This window comes from Pagrus pagrus (genome assembly GCF_965226575.1).
Source record: "Pagrus pagrus genome assembly, chromosome: 5".
Classification (NCBI taxonomy): domain Eukaryota; kingdom Metazoa; phylum Chordata; class Actinopteri; order Spariformes; family Sparidae; genus Pagrus; species Pagrus pagrus.
Genome location: NC_140189.1, coordinates 32,263,085 through 32,275,845, shown reverse-complemented (window position 1 = coordinate 32,275,845; position 12,761 = coordinate 32,263,085). Strand labels below are relative to the sequence as shown.

The 12,761-nt window shown below is 42.7% G+C and overlaps 1 protein-coding gene across 3 annotated transcripts in view; it reads left to right on the top strand.

The window, feature by feature from the left end:
- slit3 (slit homolog 3) overlaps positions 1–12,761 on the top strand; it is a 266,581-nt gene that overhangs the window by 136,839 nt on the left and 116,981 nt on the right. For all 3 annotated transcript variants that reach the window (XM_084353294.1, XM_084353293.1, XM_084353292.1), the window contains one exon: positions 7,490–7,561. Coding sequence is in view for 2 of the 3 variants with exons in the window: in XM_084353293.1 (XP_084209419.1) it covers positions 7,490–7,561 (72 nt within the window). In the remaining variant the exon portion in view is untranslated. The remainder of the gene's footprint in view (positions 1–7,489; positions 7,562–12,761) is intronic.

The following is a 12,761-nucleotide window of genomic DNA, read 5'->3' as shown; positions in this document are numbered from 1 at the left end:
TTTATTCATAAAGCGCCCACTTAATTAAATCACAGGGAGTGGAGCAGGAGAGGGAGGGTTGAATAGGAGAGGAGGAGGGATGAGGCGGGGGCTACAAGACGAAGCAAGGGCACCAGAGTCAAACCACTGATGAAGAATTACAAAGACTGGAAGGAGAACGGCAAAAAGGGGAGAAACGTGGAAGGAAAACTGTTCTCTGTGACCGCCATCATACTACAGTACGCTTGGAGATAGAGGACAAACTTCAAGGTCCAGCGTGTAGGATTCAGGGGCATTTAGCGGGGAGGTTGCAGATTGCAACCAACTGAATACCCCTTGTCTCACCCTCCCCTGCGGTGGCTGCTAGAAACGTGAAAAGAGGCGTGTTTGGTTTGTCCGTTCTAGGCTACTGTAGAAACATAATGATGCAACATGGCTGACTTGCAGCGGACCCGCTCCCTCTGAAGATTTAAAAAGACTCGTTCTAAAGTGGAAACACTTGGTTTCAGTTGATTATACACAAATGTAAACATTATAACAAGTATTATATTCCATTTCTGCACCTAAATCCTTTCCCCCCCGTTCGACCAAAGCAAAACGAATGCTGGTTCTGGGCTGGTGCTCATTCTGGTTCGGAGTTGGTTCAACCTGCGGACCTTAACTCAGAACACACTACATTAGCTGGCAGTCATAAGTGTCTAAGCCCCTGACGTAAGCGGTTCTTTGTTCTAGCCCAGCAAAGTGTTTGTGTCAGAGTAGGCACCGGCTCCGAACCAGCACTTGAACCACAGGGGTAACTGGTCCTAACTGTGTCTGATAGAAAGTTGTTTTTTTTTTACAGCAGTATTTTCCAGTTTCCTAAAAATAACATTTATTATGTTATATAAAGGACAATCTGTCAGGGAACACATGCAGTTTTGGAAGAAATGCAAAGAAGTATTACGAAGAATCAAACAAGAACTTCCAAACTTGGCAAAAGAGAAAAAAATATATAGGATGTACTTGAGTCCGAAGACCATCAGCAGTTTGGAGCCCAAACCAATGACATTTGGCAATGAAAAATTACTTTAAGCTGTAAAAACTTTCAAATATAAAAAAAAAAAGTCCTCACTATACAGTCCCACACTGCAGTCCTACTGTCTGCAATGCGCTGCCAGCATGTTGGATAATATATCCCCCCGCTTTGTTGGCACAAGTCAGAATCACTCAAGCAGAGTGGCTCTGTAGCCAAGACTTGAAGACTTGGTCGTAATGGGAAGAGGACATTTTTGAATGCATGGAGCTGTATGTCTGTGGCATTGCCAAAATGCAGCATTTATAGTCAGTGTGTTTTCATAGGAAAAATGAAGGTTATTGCTGTAAGTTCCTTTTCAACTTGCCCAATAAAATAATGTTAGAGTATCATATACAAAGGCTGGAGTGGAGTTATTTCCACTCAGATGGCACATTGCGACAGCAGACCTCCCTGTTGCTGTTGAATGTGATGAGATACATAAATACCAGCTAACAATAAGGTAAAAATCCATCCACATATCAAAAGAGCTTTCTGCTTTTTTTTTTTTTTAATCAATTCATACAAAGTGACAAAAATGAGGAAAACGTTTTAATAGGAGTCTTCACCACTTAAAGTCATAACACGAATCCAATGAGTTATTCTGCTTTTACAGCTATAAGAATACATTTAAACTAGCTGCTATCCTAGGCGTTGAAACCTTTCTATATATTTATTGTGACTGAAAGGCAGTACTTAACAGTAAGTTAAAATGGTATAAAGGACACTTTAATAGCTCCAAAGGTTACAGATACCACAGGATATTTAATCACTTCTACAGTACCGGCAGTAAGCAGTGTAATACCTGCTGCATGACTTTGGTCTTACCCTACAGTAGAGTGCCTTAAAAAACAAGGGGAATATGAGCTAGCCAGCAGTCGATATTTATTACTCTCTTTATGGAACAATATTAAATGCAGTTACAGCCCCCAAGGGAGAGAAAAGAGACAGACAGAGGGAGAGAAAGTGAGATAGTGGAAGGGGTGGAACAAGAAAAGTGAGAGAAGAGGAAGAGAGCCAAGTAGAAGAGAGGAGAAGTGAGAGCTTGGGCTAACTATTGAAGGTCTCTCAGGTTTCACATAAGAAATTGTGCCATCTCTGTCTTCCTACTCTATCCCCTTTCTTCCTCTCCCTCAGTTTCCCTCCTGTTCCTCTGCTCTCTCTTTTTTCATCTCTCCCCTGGAGCCTAGCCAAGGGTCATCTCTCTTTCTTTCTTCCATTACAGCCGCTCTTCTTTTAATAAAAGACACACACACAGAGATGCGTACGGTACTTTGTAGCGCGTCCACTCTCCACTTGCCCGCTGTTTCTCCCACGCAGAGACACACAAATTCTACCTGACACGCGGACGCACACCTTTGCCTCCCTCCTTGTCATCTCCGTCTAACTGAGACCTCCTGTGATGCCCTCCGACACAAAGCCGTACGATATCAAAACAGGCCTGTTTCCACTCTCCAGCTCGCAGGTTAATGGTTCAGAGTGGCCCTGGCTCATATCTGGACGAGCCTGAGGGCGGATCCGTCTAATATCTGGAGCCTGCTGTCACACAAAGAAAGTGTAGGGTGAAATAGCCTGAGAGAAAAGTTAATTTGTTCTGTCTGTGCGACTGAAACAGAGAAAAAAATATATGTGTGCACATGTTGCTGTTGTATTTCTGCATGTGTGTTGCTGAGGTGGGTCCGAATGTGTGTGTGTGTGTGTGTGTGTGTGTGTGTGTGTGTGTGTGTGTGTGTGTGTGTGTGTGTGTGTGTGTGTGTGTCTTAAGGGTTAACGCCAGTGTCTGAGGAGGAACAATTACACCCATGTAGCTTTGTGTGTGTGTTCCTTTGCGCTTCAAAGGGTTAACAGTAATATCCGAGGCGGCAAAGGGTGACCTGGCGAGTGTTATTATTCTCCTCACATGAATAATGGAAGTTAATATGGAGGAGGTGATAGCTGGGAGCACACACACACACACACACACACACATAAACACACCCTCACACACCAACACCACCATTACCCCAACCAGAGGAGGATCTTGCTGTCATCCCCAATACTTCCAGACTTCTAGGGGCCACAAAGAGTCTCCATGCCCAGAGAGGAGAGGCCTTGGCTGGGGGAACTCCTAAACGAGGGTGGGGGGTCTTTGTGGTGAAAGGGGAAGGTCTGGAAGACATTTGGTCAAAATTCAATCAATTATACAGTACTTAGGAAGCCATGAGAAACAGAATTGACAGTGGAAGGCTGCTTCTTCTTCTTCTGGTGCTGCTGTTTGTAGTCCATCTTCTTCCTTTCATTCTCTTCTTAATTTTCTTTGTGTAAACTTGAACTTTTGCGAACTTTTGCGTTGTTTGTCTTGTCTCCATCCAGCTCTCGAGGTTCCCCCAGTTCCTCAAAAGACATGCAGTTGTTTTCATAATCAGTACCACTATAATTTACAGAATTTGTCATCCTAATAGAACTGATGTATAATTCAAACAGCCATCCGTCTCTTTAATAGAATTTTTGGGAGATTAATTGCCCTCTCCCTCGAACGCTGCGGCAATAGAGGAGGACCAAAAAGGCTAAATCCAATAATTGAAATGTGGGAGCAGATTGCTAGACACTGGTGTACAAACCATCGTGCTATCCGAATGAGCCATGTCTGTGTGTGTGTGTGTGTGTGTGTGTGTGTGTGTGTGTTTGTGTGTGTGCACGCTTGTGTGGTTAGTCTATCAGTGAGTGTCCTTTTCAAGGATCACAGGCCAATCTCCTGTTGGTGATAGCCTTCTCTCTGCTCAAAGGTCGGCAGGTATGAGTCACACAGAGATGAGAGGAGGACAGCTGTTTACATGAAGACATAACGTGGCTCTGGATGTTGAATGTGCTCAGGCATTAGTATTACATTATGATACAGAGGTATTTTTAATATCTGCCAGTACATAAGGTCACATCAAAACTCTGCCAAATGGCAGCCAGAGATACCTTTACATCTGCCAACGGTAGGCTGCGACAAAGAGGATGATTTATATAACCCCAGTTATACGAGTGACTGAGTAAGTGAGCAGTGTATTTCTTCTTCTTGGGACCCGTTTCATCCATTTTTAGCTGCACACTGAGCAGAGCGAGCACAGTGATGAGTGACGCACGTCAGGCAAGGTCATTTAGGCATACTCACCTCTGCCTCTGGGTCGGGTTGCCAGGTACCACAATGCATATCCCCCACAGAAACTGAGAACAACACCCCTTTGGTTTTTATCACTATCGTAGGACTAAGGGAGGGAGACTCCTGCAAAAATCGTGTTGGCAGGTGTGCATCTGCTTATATATCTTCTCAATCAGCGTTCTGCTTTTTGATACATGATCACAATGTTTTCTGCAAATGGTTCAGTAGTTCTGGTTATTAAATAGGACACATTTCTGCACCGTTTTCAACAAAATACGATGACAGCTGTTGGGTTGTCTGACTTTGTGGAAGGATTACTCTCAATGTATCATATGATAAAGCAAATTAACCAGGTTTTGAAGTATTACACTTTTAATCAACAATACTTGGAGACACTTTCCCCAAACTTTAACTGTGAATGTTGCACATGTAGTGATTACTATGCTACTAGAAAATACGGTGCTGTTCAGGTGTTGTGTAAAGCGACATTCACTTTTTCCACAATTTTGTGACCTCAAGTAACCAACACAACATCTCCTGCAGTTGATGAGGGATGTTCTTCGCTTTTCCACGCTGCGAAGAAATCACATAAAAATATTGCGTATTGGAAATTTAAACAATTACAAAGAACACATTCATCAGACTGAAGCATAGTTTACGTAACTACAGTATAAACTCATTCTGAGGATAGCAAACATCTTTCCTCACTCACCTATTGAATCCTTTTGTACAACATGTTGTGTTTAGTATCCAATGAAATGTTGATGAGGTGTCCATCTTTTGTTTATATCTCTCAAAATATCAACCAAACAGTCAGAGTGCTGGATGCAGCATGGACATAAAAAAAACATTTCCATAACCCTAAAACCGATTGCACAAATGGACCACCAGTAACCGCCGGTATGATGAAAACTTCATTCAAATCCTTGTGACATGTGAGTTTTATTATGGCGGCCTAAACTGTGGACTCGTGGAGCTGATGTCAGTCACTCAGCTGGAGTCATAAAGGCCGACAGAGAGACACACAGTCTCATAATGGCTTTTATTTGACTTGGATGGCTTTCCTTCTATTAGAAGAAATAACAAATAAATATCATGGTGGGTAAACAAAACAATAAAAGATTTATTAGCCATGAAACGTCTCTGAAATATGACTTTTTAATGCTTTTCTTTATCTTGTTCTCCTGCTTTTTTCCCTTTTTTTGTTGTCGTTCATTCTCCACGGTGTTTGTTGGAAATCCACAAAGAGCAGGGTGGTATAAATGAGATGCAAATCGTAGAGATACACAAGATAGATTTATGGATATAGATAAACTGAGAGAGTGATAGATAATAGAGGATGATCGAGAAAGGGGAGTGCGGGAATGCGGGAGTGATAACAGCGTTGCTCTCTATCTGTTTCCTATTTTCTCTGTCAACGTCAGCGTGGGAGCAATAAAGACAGAAAAAAAAACGGATGAAAACCATTCAGAAAAAAAATCTCGTCCCCTACCCAAAAAGTGTCAGAACCCCCGAAACAAGAAGTGTAAACACGAGGAATATTTTCCGGCTGTGCTGCACATTAAAATATCATAATACCATTCCTGTCTGTCAAACGTTTGCCTTCTCTTTGCTCCTTCGTTACCGCAAGCACCGAGCAAAATTGCACATAAGAGCACATATTTTCTTTGACTAAAGAGTATACAATGCCAGGCACATACTTTTCCCATCAAGGCCTGGGGAGAGAAAACGAGAGGGAACGCTCATCTCTTGTCAAACAAAGAGGAATGAGCCAGAAAACACAGGGCTTAAAGGGAAACGTCCAAAACGATGAAACCTTGTTAGTTTGAGGAAATTAGTTTTCAGTTTTCCGAGCACGGCTCGCCAATTAACACTCACAGCCCTAATAAAAGTTGATTGGCTCTGGAATAATGCACAACCAATTTTCCTCCTGTGTACGTGAATGTGTGCGTGAGGGTAAATTAGACGGCGTAAGCATATACAGTATGTATGTGAGGGTTTATGCATGTGTGAGCATATACTCCAATGTGTGTGGGCGCACATGTGTGTGTGCGTTTGATTGTCTGTCTGGGAGAATTTGACCGGTAAGAGGCGTTGCGTCTTAGCTGCGTGACGGGAAAATGTTATGAATATGGTTGGTACATAATTACCTTTCTCCACAGAGAGGTTGGCTGATTTCCATGCTGTGTATATGTGTGTGTGTGTGTGTGTATGTGTGTGTGTGTTTCAAGGTCAAACAGAAAAGTCCTGGCGTCTGTGCGCGTTGACTGTCTAACATGCGTGTTCATGTATTTGTGCTGCCGCTGATGGGCTCTGTTGTGTGTCTGTGCTTAGTATGCGTGTTCTGTATGTGTGTGTCCGACTCGGGCCTGACTGGCAGGGATATAGGGTGATTAGCTTGTCTGATATTTCATACCTCTCTTTCTCTCTCGCTCTCTCTAATCACATTGTGCTTTCTGAGCCCGGTTTGCCTGCCAGGCCTCCCCCCCCAACAAACAACACTAATAGAGTTAAGGCCGGGCTGTTGTGTCATGTCAAAAATCATTTGGCTCATATCAGTATTCATTACGGGGGAAGACAAAGAAAAAAACTTAGCATGTTCGTTGTTCACTGTGTGTGTTAAAGAGAAAGAGTCATCACTGAGGGGGCTGCTTGATGGTGTTATTAAAGTGTGTATGTGTGTGTGTGTGTGTGTGTTCTCGGGTTTCTCAGAATAGATGTGATTGCCTCATTTTTCTGCCAGAGCAACGCTGCGCTGTTGGAGGGCTTAAGTTAGAAAAAAAAAATCTTTTACATTAAAAACATGCGAAACACACATTCAGCACACACACACACACACACACACACACACACACACACACACACATGAGCTGTGGTCTTTTATTCTTTCTTCCTCTTTCCTCCCCGCCACTGCCTCACCATTAATCACACACACACACACGCGTACTTATGCGCACACACACTTCAAGGCAGTGGATGGACGCGTGCCAGCAGTATTTCTGATAGTTTCCTTTTGTCTTTGAAGCTCTTTGGACCAAATTGTTCCACTGATCATAAATGTCATATCATCCTTTCTCCCCCCCTCTCTCCATCTCTTTCTCCTTCTGTGCCTTTGTACTGTAATTGGCTATGCCTGTGTGTGTGTGTGTGTGTGTGTGTGTGCGTGTGCGTGTGTGTGTGTGTAGGTGTGTGTGTGTGTGTGGCATAGATCAAATGTTTGTGGTTTTGTTTATCATTTGGTTCAATATATCTTTGAGTGCTTGGAATACCTCAACTAATGTCTTGTCTGTCTCTCTCTCCCTGTCTGTCCGTCTGTCTGTCTGTCTCTCCAGAGACCTCAGCGAGAACCAGATCCAGGCGGTTCCGAGGAAAGCTTTCAGAGGAATCACAAGTGTCAAGAACCTGTAAGCACAAGTCACTCCTGCATCATCTGTCTTGTTTTACCTTTATCTTCCCATCTCTGTTTAATGCGTCATTGAACTCATTGTGTTTCCTTCGTAACTCAGGTTAATGCAGTACAAACTCGTGCTCTTCAAACCCTCCTCCAGCACTTTTATTTCAAATACTAGCAGAGATCCCAAAGTTGTCAGACATACCAAATATGTACATTTTCAGGAAATATGATATCCAAAAAATGGCCGTGTAGGTCAGTCTGTTTATGTTTATCGTTGGGCTGAGACCTCTAGTGGCCATCGTACTGGCCAACCTTCACGACGAGTTTCCTACTGGAATTACAATTCTCCCATATTTCTCCTGATTTCTGACAGATTTTCACACCTATTTCACCTTTTAGCGATCACAACCTGTTTCTGGTACTTTCTGTTCTGTCACACCTGGTCCTCAGTGAGTAAGAGATGCACAGAGAATTGGAGAAGAGACAGAAATACTCAAGCAAGTCGACTGCCTCGTTCTTACGGAAAGTTTTAAAGGAAAGGTGGCATGTATTTTGTGTAACCTGCCACGTCGATATTTCTGTTAATCACGGAGGTCCCACTGCATCAGTAGTTACTAAGAGGCTGTAGGGCAGCGGCCTGTACAGAGGCTAAAGGGGCAAAACATTTAATTTATGAAACAGTGAATGAAAATGGATGAATTTTACTTTATGCTAGAGATCCATGCAAGTTCATGCCCAAGGGGTAGGTTATTATGTGTTGTTTTCTGAGATTTAAAAGTAAAATTAAAATTATTTAACATAAAAATATTGTTTCATTTTACGTATTATTATACCAATGCAGGAAACAAAGTCTTTGAAACGTTAATATCTTTGTGGGGGACGACCCCCAGAACCCTGCTTTGGTTTCCGAATTCTCCCTATATTTTAGGACTCAAGATTGGCAAGTATGGTGGCTATAACATTATTTATAACAATAATTATGACAGGAGCAAAGGAGGAAGTCAGGTGATGTCATATGAAGAGAGACACAGACTGTTTTAACCCAGATAATGTTCCTGTTTTAGATTTTTGGAGGAAATCAGTGATGCTCCAACAAAACTTTAGTAGCAGTGCTAAATGTTGTCTCAGTGAAACCCCTTGACACATTTCCCAGCTCCTCATAATTTATCTGTGATCTCCGTTTTCCCTGAACCTCCCTTCTCTATTTATTTAGCTTTTCATCACCTCTCCCTTTTCCTCCTTGCACCTTCTTCTCCACTTCTCTTTACCTCCCCCGTATATTCCCACTTTTCTTATCTTCCTCTTCTTTCTCCACCACTCCCTCTCCTCTCTCCCTGTCCGGAGAGGTTTTGTCCTCACGTCGGGCACTCAATAACCCTCTGTCATTTATTCATGACATCCTAATCACCAATAGTGTGATCAATTTGCTGCCCAATCAATGCTTCTCATCAATAGTGGCTGATCAATCCACCCTGATGCTGCGTAGGAAACTACTAGACAGACTCCTGGGGGTAAACAATGTCTTGAATGCGAGAGAGTTCGATTTAGGGTTGGATAGAGCAGAATCGAGTACACGGATTGCAGTTGTGTAGGTCACTCCAGGTTCATAACAGTACGGGACAATAAAGCTGAATTATGTTGGAAAAAAGTAGATCTGCTTAACAAATCTCCTTTGTGTAAATTGAAGTTTGCTGTTGTGTTTTATCAGCCACGACTACATGACAGACGAATGGAAGGGAGGATGGGATGGAAAAACAGAGCAAAGTATAATAACTACAGGATGCATAAAGATAATAACCCATCCCTCTGGAGGCTAGAGCTACTGAGTGACACAAACAAACAACAACAACACAAATAAGAACAATACTCTTTGACTAAATGAGATAGAAAGAAAAAGACAGAAAGTAAGGGGGATGATGATGATTTAAATATTCAGATAATAACAAGCAGAGTTTTTTAAACATGCGCCATGGTGTGGGAAGAATGCTTGCACAATAAATAAGATAAAAAAGTTGCCAAAAATTGATTTTAACTTGGAATTAAATAAATCATCTGAGCAATCACTGACGCAAAGACGGGGTCATATTTGATCGCATGCCGACTCCATCTGTTATATTTATCCTCTGGACGAGTGCGAGATGAAAATAAATCATCATTCCGTTCATTCTAACGTGCCAATGACGATCGTGTAATATGAATGAAAGCTCCAGAAGAGCCACAACTTGGTGGTGAGAACTGTTTACACTTGAACTGTGAACCTCAGCTTTCACCAACTCTAGTTTGGTCAAAATAAACCCTTAATTCACCCTGTTAGAGACGGAAATATCGGGAGAGAGAGGCCAGATACTGTAGACAGGGATGAGAGAAGCATCGAGAAAAAAAGGCAGAGTAAATCCCTCTTTCACCTGAGTGATTGAGGGTTTATTTGGACCAAACCAGCGATGGTGATTGTTGGGACAGAATCAAGATGGTTGAGTTGAGTTTCATTGCTGTTGCTGGTTTGATTTTACTCTTTAAAGTTATTAGGGTTTTACACATTTAAGTGTGTTCACAGGTCTTGAGGAGTTTTACCGCATATGTTCCTTTCCAAAACCTAGTGACTACATTACCCACAATGCAGTTAAGCCACTGAGTGACATCACATTTATCAGATACATGCGGCTTCCCCTGATGCCACAGAAGGGTTTATACTACTTTTTTTCACATATGCCATATTGCTCCAAGACCTGTTGGTGGAGTTACCCTTTAACAAAAAAGCATCTGAAGGGATCCTTTCCATAATGTCGTCAGACAATCTGAGCCTGGCAGTGACAAAAACAAGAACTTTGATGAGCTAAGTTGCCCTCAAATTACATCCCGTAACCAGGCTGAGGTGGTGCTCTTTGTACGCAGTAGTCATTTACACACCAAAACATGTTGCCCAGATTTAAAAATAGCTGTAATCCCTGTTAAAAAATGGAAATGCAAACACCTGCAGTTCCCCTGGCTACTGGTAAACGAACCTTGTGGTGAGATTGTCTCCTCAACCACAAGAATTCAATTTGTCAGCGTCTCTCTACATCTGACATGTGCTGCTAATTGGCACCCAGCCTTGGTAGTCATGTCTCTAACTGTGATTATGTTACTTAGGAGAGTAGCTTACTTGTCCTTTTTTCCACAGGGGGTTTTATGTTATCTTGTAACATAAAACCCATGTGTACATGAGACTGTGTTTTCTCAAACTGAAAAGTAATGACTTCAGATGGATTCTTACTAACAGAGGCCTCAGGAGGAACTCTGGGCCCAGGTTTGGGTTGGCACAGTCACAATCACAATATTTTACCCCACTAGCAAAAACACTGCTTAGCTAAGCTTAGCGAGAAATTTACAGAGACAATTACAGCAGACTGCTTGAATTTATTTCCCCTTTACATCCGTATTATCAGCCGCATACATCACCTTGAAATCTGGACTTTTTGTGTCCTTGAACTGTTAAGAGCTATGCTTTTTCACCGGAGGCAATCTGCGAATTGATTAATATACATCTCGCTACAGATCAGTAATTCACAGTTAGGATGAAGGCAAATGTGCTCTTCTGGTTACTTTCCTCTCCCAAGTGTGATGTAAGTTCAATATGGCCGCCAAAGTCCACAGGAGATTATTACTCTCAGGTTAAATGGACCTGAAAGTGCCTGTACTCTGTGCTCTGTACTGCTGCTGTGTGTGTTTGTGTGTGTGTGTGTGTGTGTGTGTGTGTGTGTGTGTGTGTGTGTGTATGTAAGTGAGTGAGTGTCAGTTCTCATGGCTGAGCTCCAAAACCTTTTGAATTCAGGCTGGCCTCTGATCATCTAATCCGCTCTCCCTCCTCACGTCGGACACAATCCAAACTAAACGCTCGGCACCACGTTACCTCTTTCACCTCAGGCTCTCTCAAAGTATTTCACAACCATTTGAAGTTCAGTCCCAGAAAAAAAAAAAATCAACAACTGCTGAGCAAATCTCATGTTACTTGCCAGGGTTACACCTTGTGTTTTGATATCAATTCATCCAGGGAAGGTTTTCTGAGCATGCAAGCTCTGTTTTTCAGGTGTTTCCCTGTGTCACATCCATACATTAACACACATTTACACCTGAGAGCTGCCCAGTATAACCGCAGTCTCCCGTGGTTGTCCCACTGAGCAGCTCCAATGTCCGGTAGGTGAAATTCAATGAGTTCCCAGACTTTGCACATTGGCTATTTTCCACCCTAAAGAAGCCCTCAGCTTTCTAACATCAGCCTCTCTCTTCTAACGCGGCTCTTCGCTTCCTGCCAAAGCTATAAAGACATATCAATCAAATCTGACGGTAAAATTGTCTCTTCCCCCCGTTAAAATGTTTTGCACTAGATTGCTTTGACCTACAAAGTGAATCATTTCACTTTTTTTTTCCTGCCAAAATTAGGAGCGACTCAGGCATATAAAGATCAGTCATTTCTTCCTCCTCCTTCTCCTCCTCCTGCCGTTTCTTCTCCTCTCTTTCTCCCTGTAGTTTCACCTCTTGTCAGCGCTTCTTACTTACACTTTCTCCTCCTCCTCCTCAAACGGCGTCACTTTCTCAATCTCTGTCCTGCCTACAAACAATCTCGCTCTCCCTTCACCCAATGTTCCCCCTCTTGTTGCTCTTATCTCGTCATCTATCTGTCAATCTTTTGTCTTTTTCTTGCTCTGTCTTTCAGTTTTTTTTTCTCTATCCCCCTTTTCTTTCCATCCATCCTTCCACTCCATCTTACCTCCCTCAAACTAACTCCCTTCCTTAAATCCTCTCTCCCTTTCTTTCCTCTCTATTCCCCTCTTTTTTTCTATCCCTTTTTTCAACCCCCCCTCCACCCCTCCATCCCTCCCTCCATTAGACAAGGTGACTCCTGCAGTAAAAGGCTCCAACCCTCCATTATACCACAGAGTAAAAAAAAACTGTCATGACATTCTGTCCCTGGTGGACACAGCATTGATTTTCCCATATGTCTCTCTCTCCTCCTCTCACTTTGGTCTCTCTCTCTCTCTCTCTCTCTCTCTCTCTCTCTCTCACTCTCTCTCACTTTTTCCTCTTTGTCTCTCACTCACTCTCAATCTATGTCACTCTCTCTCACTCTGTCTCTCAGAGGGCAGGGTCTCTATCTCTATCTGTCTCTCTTTCTCTCAGTTCTCCCTCTTTCACGCTGCCCAGTGGCTAGCATAGCACTGCGCGCCATTTAT